This window comes from Puma concolor, chromosome A1, assembly GCF_028749965.1.
Source record: "Puma concolor isolate L17-30 chromosome A1, mPumCon1.1.hap2, whole genome shotgun sequence".
NCBI classification, from domain to species: Eukaryota; Metazoa; Chordata; class Mammalia; order Carnivora; family Felidae; genus Puma; species Puma concolor.
This window is the reverse complement of record NC_141667.1, coordinates 155268628-155289403: the sequence shown is the minus strand read 5'-3', so window position 1 is coordinate 155289403 and position 20776 is coordinate 155268628. Positions and strand designations below refer to the sequence as shown.

Here is a 20776-nt window from a genome sequence, read left to right as displayed (position 1 = left end):
AGAGGTAGTGGGTGGTTGGATGGGCAAAAAAAGGAGGACTAAGTATTCAAACTTGTACTTATAAAATAAATAAGTCACAAAATGAAAAGTACAGCATAAAGGATATAGGCAGTAATATTGTAATAATATATAGTGAAAGATGGTGACTACACTTATTGTGGTAAATATTGAAAAATGTATTGAATTGCATAACAAATATACACCTGACAAGTTCAACAGTGTATGTTAACTTTAATTTAATTAAAAAATACATTAAAGGGCTGCCCAGGTGACTCAGTGGGTTAAGCATCTGCCTTCATCTCAGGTCATGATCTCACAGTTCATGGGTTTGAGGGCCCTGTTGGGCTCTGTGCTCCCAGCTCAGAGCCTGGAGCCTGCTTCAGATTCTGTGTCTCCCTCTCTCTCTGTTCCTCCCCAACTCATGTGTCTGTGTCTCTCAAAAATATTAAATAAACGTTAAAAATAATAAATAAATAAATAAATAAATATTAAAAAATACATTACAAATACCCAGATATTCTTTCTATCTGGAAACCTGTCTCCAGAGAAGGCAATTAAACTTCTATTGTGTCTAGAATCTCCTACTCCCCAAGACACCTGTGTACATGATTAAACCCAGAACACCCTCTTCAAAATTCCTGCAATAGGGCACTACTTTTTGTCTCCAATATCTGACTTCCCAGAGTTGCATTGTCTTTTCAGCTCCAGGGCTCTGTCTCACTAAGGGCCTGGACTCATTCAGCTACACCATGTCCTGGGCATAAGACTAGGAATAATGGTCAATATCTACATCTTACAGTATTGTAGTCATTGTACCTAAGTGCAAGTAAATGCATCTATCACAATCCAAACTGAGCAAGAGGGTACAATTTCAGTTTTCAAAAGTACTCTGGTCTCTCTTCATGATTTAACATTTTGCAGTACTTAATCATTGTTTTTTTCACTGATACTTAAAGCGGAAAAATGCTAAAATTACAAAGAAGTCTTGGGCTATTCTTGTTTCTTACCTCTTATTCTCAAATTGTAATACGAAAGTTTAAATGGCATCAAGTTCCATGAAGCTAGCCTGCATGTCTTCTTCCTGGATTTGATGTATTTCTTGTGCATTAATACTTGGTATTATTTTAATCCATCAGGTAATTATAAATAAAATTTAAATTCTAATGTTTAATGGTTCTTAATATTTTTTAAAGTTTATTTATTTTTGAGAGTGAGAGAAGGGGAGGTGCAGGGAGAGAGGAAGAAAGATCCCATGCAGGCTCTGCACCACCAGCATGAAGCCTGAAATGGGGCTCAAATTCATGAACCATGAGATCATGACCTGAGCAGAAATCAAGAGTCAGATGCTTAACCATCTGAGACACCCAGGCACCCCAGTTCTTACTACTTTTGTAAATCATCAAATAAATTTTGATACAGCATCATTCTTCCTGGTGTAGCTCCTGGTTCAGCATCATCAGCAATTCTAACCTGAGATCTTGGTAGAAATGCCAATATCTGAGCCCAATTCAGAAATATTGAATCAAAAATTTTGAGCTATGTCCCAGCAAAATGTGCTCTCCCTGGGATTCTTATGGATGTTGGGTTTGAGAGCATTTTCTCTATTTGGTCCTTAGAAATAACCTAATGCACAGAATGTACAGTGTTTCTCTCCTAGATCTCTAAAAGTGACAAAACACAGTGAGTCCTCAGCATTTTGGCTAGAACAATGCTCATATGTAATAAACAGTTCACGAGCCTTTCCCTAAGTTCTCACCCTGGTCTCTCTATTTTAATATGGAAAAGATTATTTCTATGGGAACTTTCTAAGCCTACACAATTCCTGCAATCTTTTCTTTCAATCGTGTTTGTCAGACACAACTTGAATCTATGACTCTATCTTCTAAATGGACATGTGAACTGCTCTGACTTAGAAGTAAACCAACTCACCATGCTTCTTCTTGAGTGAACATAAAAGGAAAAAAGGAGAAAAAGAACAGACAAAAATGTATTTATTAGTAGAACTCATCTAGGGCCTGGTTGAGGTTCTCTTTTTACTCACAAGAATTTTCACTATTAGTCAAATTTGATGGATTCAGGTTTTCAGAGAGCTCCCTGCTGTTGTTTGAAGATGTCATGAAGTGTGTATGTGTGTGTGTGTGTGTGTGTGTGTGTGTGTGTGTGTGTATTTAGGTAGATAGAGAGAGAGATTGTATATATATATAATAAATTATACAGATATATATGTATTTATATCTATATCTATCTATAATCTATATCATTTAGATTCAACCTAAAGATAACAGAATACAGGTGGAATACAGGGTGTGGGGATAAAGGTAAAACTTTAAAAGGCTTTAAATCAATAGCCTGGTGCTAAATATTTCTACCTGCAATGTCATCATTATGGAGAAAAAATTATATGTATATAGAAATATATAGAGATAAAATACTTTATATTTGTAGACATATACCATGGACATAAATTATATAAATGTATAATAACAATAGATAGATAGGTATAGAGAGGATATTTAGATGGCAGAAAGATTCATAAACATAGAATGTGACATTTTAATCATTATCAAGTGTATAATCTGTTGTGCAATCACTACTATTTCCAAATATTTTTTATCACACTGAATGGATTATCTGTGACTATCAAACAGTAGCTTTCCTCTGTCTCCACTTGCCAACTCTCCTTGACTCTAATCTACTTTCTGTTTCTATAACATTTGATTAGTCTACCTATTTAATGTCAGTTAAACATGCAATATTTCCCTTTTGTGTCAGGTTATTTTACTTGGTATAATGTTTTAAAGATTCATTCATGTTGGACCATATACTAAAATTGATTCCCTATTATGAATGATGAATAATATTTCACTGTTGTCATTTACCATAGTTAATTTACACATTTCGTGTGACGATGATCATTTGTGTTTTTTCCACATTTTGGCTACTCTGAATAATGCTGAAATGAACATTGCATAAAGTAACTCTTCAACTTGCTGTTTTTAATTATTTGGAGTATATATCTAGGAATGGTATTGCTTGATCATACGGTAATTATACTTATAGCTTTTTGAGGAACTGTCAAATGGTTCCCACAATGGCTGTACCATTTAAAATTCCCACCAGCAACGTCCAAGCATTCCAATTTCTCCATATTCTCACCAACATGTGTTATTTTCACTTTAAAAATATATATATATAGCCTCTTAAAAGTTGTGAATTGATATCTCATTGTAGTTTTAGTTTTCATTTCCCTAATGACTAACAGTGTTGAGCAAACTTTTATGTACTTATTTGTCACTTATATATCTTCTTTAGAAAAAATATCTATTCAAATTTTCAAATTGAGCTGTTTGTCTTCTTGTTGATTTTTAAAAGTTCTTTATGTTCCCTTGATATAAAACCCTTATTTTGTATATGTTTTGCAAATATTTTTCCCATTCTGTAGTTTGTCTTTTAATTCTCTTGAGGATGACCTTTGATGCAAAACAGTTTTAAAGGTCAATGATCTTCCAGGCACCTGGCTAGCTCAGTTTGTGGTGTCTGCAACTCGATCTCGGGATTATAGAGTCCCACACTGGGTGTAGAGATTACTTAAAAGTAAACTATTTTTAAAAACTAATTTATTTTAAAACGTCGCAAAGTTCAGTTTATGTGTTTTTTTCTTTGTTGCTTGTATTTTTGGTCTCCTACTTAAGAATACATTGTTAAATCAAGGTGATAAAAATTTACCCATATTACTTCTTTCATGCTTTTTAAAAAAGTTCAAAGAAACACAAATATTATACAACTCATATGAGGACTTTAAGACACAGAAGGGAACCAAAAATAATATAAAAACCGGGAGGGGGACAAAACAGAAAGGACTCATAAATATGGAGAACAAACTGAGGGTTACTGGAGGGGTTGGGGGAGGGGGGATGGGCTGAATGTGTAAATAGCATTAAGGAATCTACTCCTGAAATCATTGTTTCACTATATACTAACTAACTGGGATGTAAATTTTAAAAAATAAAAAAATTAAATAAAGAGAAACAAATAAATAAACAAAAAGCAACAACAAATAAACAACAGAAAAACCAAAAAACAAAACAAAACAAAACAAAACCTCTCAATAAATTTAAGAATATTGCTAGTATGTGAAGAATTTTTTTGAACCCTAACAATATGAAATTAAAAATCAATTGTGGAGTTATTTTTAGAGAGTGTATTGTAAGCCCTGGGAAAGTGAATGGGGTAATTGCTGAAAAGCCAATGAAGTTCTGGTTTCAAGGCTGTTTAATATGACAGCACTGTGAGAACAGAGCCCCATGATACCCTAGGAGCCAGTTAGGGAACAGACCCACTGTAATTGCCTAGTAGTCCTTGAAACTGCACAACTTCCTCCCATGCTTTCAGGTAAATACAAGATGTGGGTTTGGTCTATTTCTGGAGGTTCTTTGTGGTTTCCTCCCACTCTTTGATTTTCTTTGATGTTTATAACTAACGAACATGACCCTTGTAACTGGAAAACTTTAATTAAACTAGTTCTCAATATTGCCCAATACTCCTTCTGATTCCAAGAATTTAATTATGCCTTACATGTTACAGCATTAGAAAATTTAATTAATGGAATTCCTATTGGAAAAGACATGCTTTTGGGAGTGGAACTGTAAATGACTAGGCTCATATAACATGGACCCCAGAACTTTCTCCCAAATCGCAGATGCAGTATCTAAAGCTTGGTACCATATTCTTGACACTCTGACACTCATGGGTTCTTTCACCACCATCTGGCAAGGTGGAAATGAACCCTATATATCTTTTATTGAAAGATTACCAACTGCTATCTTAAGACTAGTTAATAATGTGGATGACCAAAATGTTTTAACTGTTCAATTGGCATATAAAAATGTTAACCAGGATTGCTAAAAGATCCTTGCTCCCTTAAAGGGATGGAACCATAGTATTGCTAAAATTATTAAAAGCTTGCCAAAATGTGGGAAGTGAATCCTATAAAGCTGTGTTATTAGCCTAAGCATTAAAACAACAACAACAACAACAACAACAACAACAACAAATTAATGTGGAAATGGGGACATTTTCAAAAACAATGTCATCCACAGGAACAAAAATGCCCTACTCAAAATGCCCAAATTATAAGGAGTATATCATTGGGTCTATCAATAATCAAAACTAGATTTCCAAGGTAACCTTCTTTAGAAGAACTTAAAAAGGGGGGACAACTTCTGCACCGCAGAACAAAACAGGAGTCAGATATCCCAAATTTGAAACATGGATGCCAAGGAATGGATCCACAAATCAACAACAACAACAACAACAACAAGAAAAAAAAACCTTCAATCAATACCTAGACTAATCTTAGATCTCCTGGCTGCCACATCTGTCAGTGTGGGACTTGATCTGGCCCTAACAGCTAACTTAACCCATAGCATTGTAGGGGAATTCAAGAAAATGCCTACAGACATTTTTGACCCCCTTTCTCCCGGTTACATAGGACTTCTATTAGGAAGATCCGGCACTACATTAAAGGAAATATTTGTTTTACCTGGCGTTATTGACTCTGACTTTACTGGAGAAATTCATATCATGCTTGTTTCCTCTGTTTACTCAAACACTCCCACAAATGTCCCTATAGCACATTTGCTTATATTACCTTTTTGGATGCTGGCAACTGCCAATACTATGCATGGCTCTAAACATTTTGGTAGCACTAATCCTAAAAATGAGGCATTCTGGTCAAAGCCCATAAACATGCAAGACCTACTTTACAAATAAAATTTGCAAACCAGACAATCAATGGTTTGTCTAATTGACATTGGGGTCCATATTACAGTTATCAAAACATATGTTTGGCCATATAAGATTCCTCTTGGCTCCACAAGCCAGACCATAACTGGTGTAGGGAGACAAGCACTTTCTTTACAAAGTAAAGGACGCAAATAAGTAAAATCATGAATAAAAGGCAAGAAATCACAACTAACATCATATAAATACAAACAATTATGGGCAATATGGAAGAAATGGACAAATTCCTAGAAACATACAAACTACTGAAACTGAAACAGGAAGAAATAGGAAATTTGAAAGGACCCATAAGAAATAATGATATTGAATCAGTAATCAAAAATCTCCCAGCAAACAAGACTCTAGGGCCAGATGGATTTCCAGGTAAATTCAACCAAACATTTAAAGAAGACTTAACACCTAATTCTTTCGAAGCTATTCCAAAAACTAGAAATGGAAAGAAACTTCCAAACTCTTTCTATGAGGCCAGCATTACCTTTATTCCAAAACTTCACAAAGACCCCACTAAAAAGAACTACAGACCAATTTCCATGATGAAGATGTATACAAAAATACTCAACAAGATACTAGCAAACTGGACAATACATTAAAAGAATTATTCACCACAATCAGATGGGATTTATTCCTGGGATCCAGGACTGGTTCAGTATCTATCAATCAAAAAATGTGATACACCAAATTAATAAAAGAAAGGATAAGAACTACATGATCCTCTCGATAGATGCAGAAAAAAGCTTTTGACAAAATACAGCACCCTGTCTTGATAAAAAGTAAAAACCCTCAAGAAGGCAGAGATAGAAGGAACATATCTCAAGATCATAAAGGCCACATATGAATGTCACATAGCTAATATCATCCACATTGGAGAAAGAGTGAGAACTTTCCCCATGAATTCAGGAACATGACAAGCATGTCCATTATCATCACTGTTATTAAATATAGTGTTGGAACTCCTAGACAAGCAGTCAGACAACAAAAATAAATAAAAATAATCCCAATCAGCAAGAAGGAAGTAAAAATTTCACAGAGGACATGATACTCTACGTGAAAAACCGAAACTCTCCACCTAAAAAAAACTGCTAAAACTGATGCATGAATTCAGCAAAGTTGCATGATATAAAGTCAATGTACAGAACTCAGTTGCATTTCTACACACAAGTAATGAAGCAGCAGAAAGAGAAATTGATCCCATTTACAATTACACCAAACAACATAAAATACATAGGAATAAGCATAATCAGAGGTGAAAAATGTATCCACTGAAAACTATAGAAAGCTTATGAAACAAATTGAGGGAGTCACAAATAAAGAGAAAATCATTCCATACTCATGGATTGGAAGTACAAATATTGTCAAAATGTCTATACTATCCAAATCAATCTACATATTCAATGTGATCCCTATCAAAATAACACCAACATTCTTCTGAGAGCTAGAACATACAATTCTAAAATGTGTATGGAACCAGGAAAGACACCAAATGGCCAAAGTAATGTTAAAAAAGACAACCAAACTTTGAGCCATCACAATTCCGGACCTCAAGTTGTATCACAAAGCTGTAATCACCAAGACACTATGGTACTGGCATGAAGTCAGACACATCGATCAATGGAACAGACTAGGGAAGCCAGAAATTAACCCACAGACATATTGTCAATTAATATTTGATAAAGCAGAAAAGAATATCCAATGGAAAAAAGACAACCACTTTAGCAAATGGTGCTAAGAAAAGTGGACAGCATCATGCAGAATGAAATTGGACCACTTTCTTACATCATAGGAAAAAAATTCAAAATGGATGAAAAACTTAAATGTGAGACAAGTGCACTATTAGGTATTTAGCCAAAGGATACAAAAATACAGATTCAAAAGGGTACATGCACCCCAAAGTTTATAGCAGCATTATCAATAATAGGCAAACTATGGAGAGAGCCCAAATGTTCATTGACTGATGAATGAATAAAGAATATGTGGCATACATATATACAATGGAGTCTCACTCAGCTACCATAAAGAATGAAATCTTGTCATTTGCATAGTGTGGATGGAGCTAGACTATATTATGCTAAGGAAAATAAGTCAGTTAGAGAAAGATAAAAGAAAAATACTATATTATTTCACTCACATGTGGAATTTAGGAAACAAAATAGATGAACATATAGGAAGGGCAGAAGTGAAGAGAGGGAAACAAGCCACAATAGACTCTAAGCGATAGAGAACAAACTACATGTTGATGGAGGGAGGTGAGTTGGGGATTGACTAGATGGGTGATGTTTACTAAGGAGGCCACATATGAGGAGCAATGGGTGTTTTATGTAAGTGATGAATCATTGAATTCTACTCCTGAAACCAATATCACACTGTATGTTAACTTGCATTTAAATTTAAAATTAAATTTTAAAAAGAAAAAAATAAATGCAATTAATATTAATTTTCCAGTATTTAGTTATTAATAAGCAATCATATGTAGGTTATAAGAAAAGTATATTGGCTCTATAACATAAAATGTTCACATGTAAAAAAGAAACATTAAACAGGAAAATGTTGACAATGAAGTACAAATTTGAAATACATAAATGCTATGTTTAATATATTTAATTATAATTTAATAATTTACACCAAAGAGCATCTCTCTGTCTCTCTATCTTTCTATGTCTGTCTTTCTCTCCCTACATATGCCACTTTTACATACGTCACTTTGTACATATGAGACTTAACAACAAAAAAATGTTTATAAACTATCATTCAAAAAATACATGAATTTGGTTTCTTAACAAAGAAAGTGATAAAAGTATATCATAAAATTATGTTAAATTACCATTGTATACACTTAAAATGTAAATAAATTTTATTTGTAATCTCAATAAACTCGGAAAAAAATAAAGTAATTCAAATAGAATGAATACATCTTCTAAATCCAATGTGAATTAGTTTATACTTGAGCATATCATTATAAAGCTGGCCACATTTCAGGTGCCCAGTAACCACACATAGCCAGAGGCTACTATATCGGATCATATTACTCCATAAGAAAAAGAGCAGCTGAGTAATCAAAAATCATACAATTGTATATGTTATACAAACTATTTAAATGTAAAAGAAAATATGTAGCTACAGCTATGTATTCTGCTCATATATATAATATTTGTAAATATATAATAAATGAAAAATTATAATAAATAATAAATGACAAGAGGGTTATTGAGAACAAATACCAATTCACTAAAATAAAAGCTGTTTATTTTTAAAAATCTATTATAGTTTGAGAAACCGATTGCAAGATGGAGCAGAAAAAAACAAGAGAGAGATACAAATAACCAACCACAAGAGTTAACAACAAATACACAACAAATACAGGTGGAGTGTTTGCAGAGTCGTTGGCTGAACACACATTCCCCTCATTGAAAAGTGTGCCCATATCCTCTCATTCCCACCTATGTGATGTGCTAGATACCCAACCCCAGACTTGCTTAAAAACTTCTTCAGAAAAGATCCAGGGTTCTGGCCATGTCTTGTACTGTAAGACACTGTTTGGGTGTTGTTGCATTCCGAGGTGTCAAAGCTGCTGTCCCTGCCTTGGTGGTTAACCTAATCTGATGAGAAATCATGAATTGTATCTGTGAATCAAACTCAAGGAACAAATATACATATTTGTACTCAAACATTCCTGAAAACATTCTATTCTAACTTTTATGATAACCTAAAAGGATTCACTAACATGGATACTAACTTCAAGCAATAAATTGGATATGTACATGTATACTGTAGCCTCTCACTGAAGAAAAAGTTCTCATATACTTAGACTGAGCAGACATGCAGGGGTGCCTCAGCCAGAGAAACAGTGGTAGCAGCAAGGCTACATTTCATGTTTTCCAGGTATGAACATCAAAGAATGTCAAAGCATGGGAAGAAAACACAGAGTCTCCAGACATAGACCAAACACACCTCTGGTGCTTATGTGAAAGCAGGCAGGGAAGATGTGCAGTTTCAAGAACTGCTAGGCCATTATAGTGGGTCTTCTCTTTAACTGGCAGCTGGAGGATCATGGGGCTCTGGATCTAGTAGTGCTATTGTGTTTGACACAGAGGATCTGATTAGACATTTACCAAAAAGTCATACAGATGGCCACCAGACGCATATAATTATGGTCAAAATCTCCAGTCATCAATGAAATGCAAATAAAGATCATGAGATATCATCTGACACCTATCATGATGGATAGTATCAAATAGATAATAAATAATAATTGTTGGCAAGTAGTGGAGATAAGAGAACCCTCAAACAGAGTCGGTGAGAATCTAAATTAGGGCAACCACTGTGGAAAGTAGCTGGGAGTTACTTTAGGGTATCAAAAATAGAAATACTGTACAATCCAGTAATTCCACTACTGGCTATGTAGCCTCCCAGAAATGTAAACACTGATTCAAAAACATATATGTTCCACTATGCTTATTGCAATATTATTTACAACACCCAAGATATGGAAACAACCTAAGCACCTTCAGAGAGATGAATGAATAAATAATACATATTGTGTGTGTGTGTGTGTGTGTGTGTGTATACACAATGGATTATTATTCAGCCAAAAAAGAATGAGATCATGGTGAGATCGTGTGAGGGAGTTAAGATGGTGGAAGAGTAGGGGGACTGGGATTTCCCTCATCCCTCAAACATAGCTGTTTGAGGTCAGATCACATGGAACACCCAGGAAATCCATCCATGGAGTGGCAGAAGGATCTCTAACGTTGGAGGGAGACAGCTTGGCAAGATTGGGGTGCTTGTATATAAATTGGGGGAGAAAAAATGGCATAGGCACCAAGGGGAGGGAAGACTGTGTGTGCAGAGAAAAATGGGAGAAAAAAAGAGAGAGGTTTTGTAAGTGCAGCATTGAATTAGCATAAGTAGAAAACCTCTTGGGACCAGGGATTTGGGATTTGGGATAGGGAGAGTTCCAGTTTCCTTTTTGCAAACAGCCTTAGTAGCTGAAACTCAGAAGTAGGTTCCTAAGTGCATGACATTCTCCAGAGCAAAGCCAAGATCCTTGGTATATGCTCCTGGGGAGGAGGGAGTCAACCCCAGAGTGCATGGCAAGGGATAGTGATTTCAGGAACATACTGGGAGAGAATAATCTCTGTCTTGGAATACTTTGGAAAGAGTGTTTATTGCCTCCCTAAGGACAAAATTCCCTGCAGGTGCCAACCAAAGGTCTTTTATCAGTAGGTTGGGTGGTTCAATTCTGGAACAGGGAAGGGGAGCCACACTGATTGGGTTCTTTAAGACTTCGAGTTTTGAATCCCATCCCAGTCCTGAGGATATGCAGGAGGACTGTGGAGGAGGGCAAGCTGACAGCCCATACTATTCTATAAGGGCTTCCTGAACAGTGTGGGTTGAGGTACCCGGTCTGGGGATAGGAGATTGAGGTATTGCCATTTTACCTTCCAACACCAACCCAGTGGGCTTCAGAGAGCAGCACAGCAGCCCCCAGTGTAGATTGAACCCACTTACAACAAACTCCACCCCTCAGTGCCTGGCAATTGCTTATCTACTGCAACAAGACTGACTGATCCAATGCACCTGGCCTCTCCTCCAGACCAGCACAGCCACTGTTTCCAGACACCAACAGGTAACAGTTTCTTTCTTTCTTTTATTTTCTTATATTTTATTTTATTTTATTTTATTTTATTTTATTTTATTATTTTTCTTTCTTCCCTCTTCTTTTATTTTTTGTTCCCCTTTTGGAAACAGGCTTATAGTTTCTAATTTATTTTTGGACAATTCATAGATAGGTAGATAGATGATAGTGAGAGCAGGCATTTTTATTCTATTCTTTTTCCACTTTTTTTTATCTTTCATCATCTTCTTTATTTTCCATTCTCATTTTCTAATCTTAGGCTTGTAGTTTTTGATTCTCTGTTGGTTAGCTTTTTCCTTCTTTCAATTTTCTCTTTTTATAGCATCAGGCTCCTTCCACCCCTTTGCTCCCCCACCCGCATAGTGTTACTTTAAGAAACAAATCAAAGCACAGCAGATTTACATTCCAAAAACTCCACCACTATTAAAAAACAAAAACAAAACAAAACAAAACAAAACAAAAAAAAACAAACAAACGAGGAGGAGCTCTGCAGAGGGCAGACAAGTTGGATAGAGCAGCCAAATTGCAACAACAGAGTGCATGCAACATACACCAAAAACACTTTTTGAAGGGCCAGGCCCTTGACAATGTATGACTACTTTTTAATCTAGTTGTACTCTCAGGTACAGGACATATAACAAGCTTTTAAACATGAAAAAGACAGAAACTTAACCAAAATGACAAAACGGGGAAGTCTCCCCAAGAAAGTTCAAGAAGAAATCACATGCTGCGAATAGCTCAAAACATATATAAACAATATTTCTGAACAACAATTTAGAATAACAGTCACAAGACTAATACCTGGCCTTGAAAAAAAGCATAGAAGACACGAGATAAATTCTTGCTGCAGAGATCACAGACCTAAGAACTATTCACAATGAATTAAAAATGCTATATCTGAGATACAAAGTAAATTAGATACAGTGACAATGAGATGCAAGAAATAAAGAAGATAATAGGTGACATAGAAGAAAAAATCTTATAAAATAATGGAGCTGAAAAGAAGTGGGAAAGGAAATTACTAGATCACAGGGGAGAATTAAACTACAAGTGTTTCCATAAAATGAAACAATATCTGTATCATAAGAGTCCCAGGAGAAGAAAAGTGAAAGGGGAAGAAAGTTTATTTGAACAATTTATAGCTGAGAACATCCCAAATCTGAGGTTGGGAATAGGCATTCAAGTCCCAGACATATAGAGATCTCCCTTCAAAATTAACAAAACACATCAACACCACGATATATCATTGTAAAAATGATAAAATACAAAGAAAATAATTCTGAAAGTTGATAATGAAACTATGTCTCTGAATGATATATTGGACTAGATAGACTTAACAGGTATATTCAGAACATTCCATCCTAACTCAGAAGAATACACATTCTTATTGAGTGCACATAGAACATTCTCCAAAACAGATCACATATTGAGTCACAAAACAGCCCTCAACAGGTACAAGAAGACTGAGACCATACCATGCACATTATCAGACCAGAACGCTGTGAAACTTGAAATCAACTACAAGAAAAATTTGAAGTGCCCCAAATATATGGAGGATAATGAACATCCTACTAATGAATAAATGGGTTAACAAATAAATTAAATACAAAATTAAAAAAAATACATGGAATATCATTTGCTTTTGTAAAAAAATAATAATAAAATAACAAACACATGGAAGCATATGACAACAAAAACACGTAAGTCCAAACCCTTCGGGATGCAGCAAAGGCAGTCCTAAGAGGAAAATCCATTGCAATTCAGGCCTACCTCAAGAGGCAAGAAAGGTCCCAAATAAAGAAATTAACTTTCCACCTAAAGGAGAAATAAAAAGATCAAAAAATACAGCCCAAAGCTAGCAGAAGAAGGGAAATAATACAGATTAGAGCAGATATAAATGATATACAATTTATAAAAATAGAAAAGACCAATGAAACTAAGCACAGGTTTTTGGAAAGAATAAACAAAATTGATAACCCTCTAGCCAGACTTCTCAAAAAGAAAAAGAGATAGGACTCATGAAATTACAAATGGAATCACGAATGGAAGAGCAAAAAGTACAAACACCACAGAAATACAAACAGTTATAAAAGAATCCTTTAAAAAATGATATGTCAATAAAGTGTACAATCTAGAAGAATGGACAAGTGTCTAGACACTCACATCATACAAAAACTGTAACAGGAAGAAATTGAAAATTTGAGCAGACCCATAATCAGCAAATAAATTGAATCAGTTATGAAAAATCTCCCAACAAATAAGAGTCCTTGGCCCTATGGCTTCCCAGGGGAATTATACCAGGTACTTAAACAGGGTTAATACCTGTTCTTCTCAAACTGTTCCAAAAAAATAGAAACTGAAGGAAAGCTTCCAAACTCATTCCATGAAGCCAGCATTCCCTTGATTTCAAAACCAAAGATACCAATAAAAAAGCAGAATTACTGGCCAATATTCCTGATGAACCTGGATGCAAAAATTCTCAACATGATACTAGCAAGTCAAATTCAACAGTACATTAAAAGAATTATTCAACATGATCAGGTGGGATTCATTCCTTGGCTGCAGGACTGGTCAATATTTGCAAATCAATCAATGTGATACACCACATTAATACAAGAAAGTATAAGAACCATATGATCCTGCCAGTAGATGCAGAAAAAGGCATTTCACAAAATACACCATCTTTTTTGATAAAAATCGCCAAGAATTTTAGGATAGAGAGAAAATACCTTAACATCTTAAAAACCATATATGAAAGGACCACAGCTAATATCATCCTCAATGGGGAAAAATTGAAAGCCTTTCCCCCCCCTAAGATCTGGAACACCCCAGAGATGTCCACTCTCACCAATGCTTTTCAGCATAGTACTGGAAGTCCTAGTATCAGCAGAGAACAAAACAACATAAAAGGCTTCCAAATTGACAAAGAAATCAAACTTTCATTCTTCACAGATGACATTATACTCTACATGGAAAATCTGAAAGATTCCACCAAAAACCTGCTAGAACTGATATATTAATTCAGCAAAGTCACAGGATATAAAATCAATGTATGTAAATCAGTTGCATTTCTATATCCCAGTAATGAAGCAACCTAAAGAGGTATACATATATACCCAAATTGTTCACAAAATAAAGGCAATCGCCCCCCCCCCCCTTTTTTTCACTTACCTTTGGATTTTCTAGCACACACAAGTAGAAGACAGATGGTTGCACCAACAGCTAGGAGAAACAGGACAAGAGTAAGCCACATTGCCCAAAGCGAGTCCTTGGGGAACAAGGCATCTGAAAAATAGAAATTGTCTCACTTAGCATCCAGCTTGGCATCAGTGGATTTGAGTTCTGGGAACAAATTCCAATATATTTTCTATTATGTGAGATTATTAGCAATTGCATATATTCTAAGCCTCACCTACCCCTCCCAGCAAATCTAAGGAATTTTTGAATCTTAAAGGGGCTTCAGCTTCTTTTTTTGTTCCTAAGGTATGGAGACTCACAGGTTTATTTTATAAATTATCACAATGTTTTAATATGCTGAAAACATACAAATAATTCATCAGATATCTATATAAACACAATCAAGATTTTCCAACATTAACATTATGAGAAGTAGGGAGACCCTAAGTTCCTTTGTCCCTCAAACACAGCAGTATTAAAGCCAGAAGTCTTGGAATTCCAGGAATTCAGGCTACAGAATGACAAAAAACATCTCCAGGGGACCACAGGGACAACCTGTAGGGTCATAGGTGGATGATTGCTAGTTGGGAGTGATAAAATAGGCAGCATAAGCATGGAGGGGAGGGATCCCCTTCTGTAGAGAGACAAAAAGAAGAAAAAGAGAAGCTGTAGAAGTGTAGGATGGTATTTGGACAAGAGCAAAACCTCTCTGGACCACAGACAGAAAAACGAACAAACAGAGAAGGAAACAATTTCTGTCACAAACAAGGGTTGTGGGACTTTCTCCAGACTAAGGCCTGCCACCCCAGCATGGTAGAGAGAGCCTACCCCAGGCTTGTTAGCGAGATCAGAGGTGCAGTTGGACAGAGCAGTCCACTCCCTTGAGTGCTATGGGAAGAAGGCATATAGCCTGTCCAAGAAGAAAAGACCTTGAGGGTGCCTTTCAGCCAGAGACCCTTTGTCAGGTGACTGGGCAGAGTGGTGCAGAGGGTGTACTGGGGCACACAGGGTGGGATCTTGTAAGACATTGGATTTGAATCCCATCCAAATGCCTAGGAAGCATGGGAGACTGTATAGTGGGACAAACCAGCCTGCTCATGTCCATGTGTCACTGTGAGTACAATATGAACAGAGTGGTTTGGGACACCTAGTCAGGGAAGGACAGACTGGGGTGTCACCATTTTTATCCCCATTATCAACAAGGTGGAGCTTCAGGGAACAGGACAGCAGGCCCAAAGTGGAGGCAGGAGTGGCCCACCAAAAACCATGCCCCTTGGTGCCTGGTAACTACAAGATTGACACTGACCTAACCAGATAGCCCCTCCTCCAGAACAGCACAGCCACTGGTTCCAAGGCACCATCAGATATCAGTCCTACAGTTTTGCATTTTCTAACTGATTCTTGGTCAATTTTTTATACACATGTGTGTGTAAGTGTTATATATATATATATATATATATATATATATATATATATATATATATATAAACACTGTTTCTTTTCTTCCTTTTATTTCTTCCTTTCTCTACTCTGTATGTTGGTTTGTTTAAGTGACCATTTTTAACCTATGTTTTTCTGTATCTCCTTTATTTCTTCTCTCTCTCTCTCTCTCTGTCTCTCTCTCTCTCTCTCTCTCTCTTTCTGGATTAAGCTGTATAGTTTCTCTAATTTTCTGCCTGGAAATTTTTTTTCCATTTATTTCCCCCCATCCCTGTCATTTCTCTCTTTGTACAGGATAAGTCTTCTTCCACTATCTTCCCATTTTTAAATTTTTCCCAGGGTTTCTTTAATGAACAAATCAAAGCACACCTTGTGGAAGGTCCAAACCATCACTACGAGTAGGGAGATAAAGCAACCAAAGTCACAACAACAGAGAGCATATAACACACTCTGAAAACATCTCCTGAAGGGCCAGGACATGAAGAGTGTATGACTCCTTTTTAGTATAGTGCTATCAGGTCAGGGAACATAGCAAGCTATTAAAACATATAAAGGACAGAAAACTAGCCAAAATGATGAAATGGAAGAAATGTCATCCAAAGAAATGCCAGGAAGAAATGACAGCTAGATAATTGCTCAAAACAGATAAAAATAATATATTTGACCAAGAATTTAGAGTAATTGTCATAATATTAGTAGCTGGGCTTGAAAAAAAACATAGAAGACAGAAGAGGATCTATTGCCACAGAGATAAAGGGATTAAGAAATAGTCATGATGAATTAAGAAATTTTGTAATTGAGGTGCAAAATTAACTAGATGCTGTGACAGTGAGGATGGAGGAAGGAGAGGGGAGAATAAGTGAAATAGAAGACAAAATTATGGAAATGATGAAGCTGAGAAAAAAAAAGACAGATCAAAAAACACTAGACCATAAGGAGAGAATTAGAGAACTAAGTTATTCAATGAAACATAATATCCATGTCATAGGAGTTTCAGAAGAAGATAGAGAAAAAGGAGCAGAAGGTTTACTTGAACAAATTATATCTGAGAACTTCCCTAATCTGGAATTTAAATCCAGGAGGTACAGAGAACTCCCTTCAGATTCAAAAAGAATATGTCTTCACCACAGTATATAACAATGAAACTGGCAAAATGCAAAGATAAAGAGAGAATTCTGAAAGCAGTAGGGGAAAAAAGGTCCTTAGCCTACAGTGGTAGACACATAAGTTTAGTAGAAGACCTGTCCAATGAAATTTGGCAGACCAGAAGTGAATGGCAGGAAAATTCAATGTGGTAAATAGGAAAAATATGCAGCCAAGAGTCATTTATCCAGCAAGGCTTTCATTCAGAATAGGAGAGATAAATGCTTTCCCAGGCAAACAAAGTTGAAGGAGTTCATGACCACTGAACCAGCCCTGTAAGAGATCCTAAGGGGAACTCTGTGAGTGGAATGCTACAATGCTACAAACGAGCAGAGACGTCATCACAAGCATGAAACTTACAGATAACACAATGACACTAAATACCAGTCTTCCAATAATAACTGAATGTAAATGCAATAAATGCTCCAATAAAAAGTCATGGACTATTACAATGGATAAAAAACCAGGATCCATCTATATGTGGTCTACAAGAGACCAATTTTAGACCTGAGAACAGTTTAAGATTGAAAATGAGGGGATAGAGACCTATCTATTATGCTACTGGAAGTCAAAACAAATCTGTAGCAGCCATAGTTATGTCAGACAAACTAGATTTTAAATTAAAGGCTGTAACAAGAGATAAAGAAGGGTATTATCATAATTACAGAGTCTACCCATCAAGAAGAGCTAACAATTGTAAATGTTTATGCCCCAACTTGATTAAATCCAAATATATAACTAAAATAATCACAAATAGAAGGAACCTTATTGATAAGAAAACATTAATTTCAGGGGGCTTTAATACTCCACTTAGAGCAATGGGGAGATCATCTAGGCAGATAATCTATAAAAAACAATGGCCTTGAATGATACACTGGACCACATGGACTTGACAGATATATTCAGAACTTTTCATCCAAAAGCAGCAGAATAAAACATTCCTTTGAGTGCACATGGAATATTCTCTGAGATGGATCACATACTGGGGCACAAAACAGCTCTAAATAAATATAGAAGAATTGAGATCATACCACCCATGCTTTCAGAGCATACCACTATGAAACCTGAAATCAACCACAGGAAAAATTTGGAAAACCTCCAAATGCATGGAGGATAGCAAACATCCTACTAAAGAACTAATGGGTCAACCAGGCAATTAAAGAAGAATTTTTTTAAAAATATATATGGAAACAAATGAAAATGAAAACAAAACAGTCCAAACTGTTTGGGATGCAGCAAAGGCAGTCCCAAGAGGAAAATACATTGCAATCTGTCCTATCTCAAGAAACAAGAAAAATCCCAAATACAAAATCTAACAGCACACCTAAATGAACTAGAAGCAGAAAAAAAAAGAATCCCTAAAACCAGAAAAGAATAGAAGTAATAAATATTATTGCAGATATAAACAATACAGGATGAAAAAAAAGAAAAAAAGAAAGAAAAAGAAAATCAATTAATCTAAGAGCTGGGTTTTTTAAAGAAAAAACAAAATTGATAAACTCTAGCCAGACTTCTCAAACAGAAAAGAGAGAGAACTCAAATAGTTAAAATCATGAATGAAAGAGGAGAGATCACAATTAACACCAAATAAATACAAACAATTATTAGAGAATAGTAGGCAAAATTATATGCCAACAAACTGGACAAACAGGATACCCACACACTACCAAAACTCAAATGGGAAGAAATAGACAATTATAACATATCCAAAACCAGTGAAAAAATTGAATCATTTATCAAAAATCTCCCAACAAATTAGAGTCCTGTCCAGATGGTGTTCAAGGAGAACTCTGCCAGACCTTAAAGTTAATACTTATTCTTATAAACCTGGTTCAAAAAATATAAATGGAAGGAAAGCTTCCAAACTCATTCTATAAAGTCAGCATTACCTTGATTCCCAAATCAGACAGACCATACCAAAAATGAGAATTATAGGCCAATATCCCTGATAAAAATGGATGCAAACATTCTCAACAAGATACCTAAAAATGGAATTCAACAGTATATTAAAACAATTATTCACCATGATCAATTGGGATTCATTCCTTGGCTGCAGGGCTGGTTCAATATTCAGAAATCAACAATATGATACAAGAAAACAATATGATAGAAGAAAAGATAAAAAAACATATGATCCTGTCAATAGATACAGAAAAAAAATATCTGAGAAAATAGAGCACCCTTTTTTTCCCAAAAAGGGTTTTATTAATTAATGGATCATTATTAATTAATTAATTTATTTTTAACTTACATCCATGTTAGTTAGCATATAGTGCAATAATGTTTTCAGGAGTAGATAGCAGTGATTCATCCCTTAGGTATAACACCCAGGGCTCATTCCAAAAAGTATCTTCCTTAATGTCTCTTACCTATTTAGGTTATTCACCCACCCACAGCCCCTCAGCAACCCTCAGTTTGTTATCTGTATTTAAAAGTCTCTTGTGTTTTGCCTCCCTCCTTGTTTTTATATTCTTTTTTGGTTCTTTTTCCTTATGTCCATCTGTTTTGTATCTTAAATTCCTCATATGATTGAGGTCATATGATATTTTTCTTTCTCTAGGTGAGTTATTTCACTTAGCATAATACTCTCTAGTTCCATCCACATTGTTGCAAATTGCAAGATTTCATCCTTTTTGTTTACAGTGTCCTTTCTTAATAAAAACACTCAGGAAAGTCAGGATAGAAGAAACATACCTTAACTTCATAAAAGCCATATAGGAAAAGCCGACAGCTAATATCATCCTCAATTTGTAAAAACTGAGAGCTTTCCCCTGACGTTAGGAACATGACAAGGATGTGCACTCTCACCACTGTTGTTTAGCATAGTGTTGGAAGTCCTAGCCTCAGCAATGAGACAACAAAATGAAATAAAAGGCATCCAAATTGTCAAAGAAGAAGTCAAACTGTCACTTTTCTCAGATGACATGATACTCTACATGAAAAACCTGACTCTACCAATAATCTGTTAGAACTGATACAGGAATTTAGCAAAGTCACAAGGTATAAAATAAATATGCAGAAAATGTTTGAATTTCTGTAAATCAATGGTGAGGCAATATAAAGAAAAATCAAAAATTGATCCCATTCACCATTGCACCAAGAACCATAAAATACCTAGGAATAAACCTAACCTAAGAAGTAAAACGGCTGTATGCTGAAAACCATTAAAAAAAAAAAAAAAAAAAAAAAAAAAAAAAAAAACTTATGAAGTAAATTAAAGAAGACACAAAGAAATGGAAAAACATTCCATGCTCATGAATTGGAAGAACAAATATTGTTAAAATATCAATACTACCCAAATTAATCTACACATTCAATGCAATCCCAATTAGAATTGCACCTGCATTCTTCTCAGAGCTAGAACAAACAATTCTAAAATTTGTATGGAACCAGAAAAGATTCTGACTAGCCAAAGTAATGTTGAAAAAGGAAAACAAGTGGGAGGCATCACAATTCCATACTTTAGCCTCTGCCCCAAAACTGAAATTATCAAGACAATATGGTATTGGCACAAAAGCAGACACATAGACCAATGGAATAAAATAGAGAACCCAGTACTGGACCCACAGATTTATGTCCAAC

General features: G+C 35.4%; 1 protein-coding gene across 1 annotated transcript in view; it reads right to left on the bottom strand.

The window, feature by feature from the left end:
* Positions 1-20776, bottom strand: part of LOC147584576 (butyrophilin subfamily 1 member A1-like) — a 252076-nt gene that overhangs the window by 56525 nt on the left and 174775 nt on the right. The window contains exons 4-5 of the mRNA XM_086716962.1: positions 19084-19139; positions 14606-14656 (exon numbers count right to left, since the gene is read on the bottom strand). Coding sequence (XP_086573088.1) covers positions 14606-14656; positions 19084-19139 — 107 coding nt within the window. The remainder of the gene's footprint in view (positions 1-14605; positions 14657-19083; positions 19140-20776) is intronic.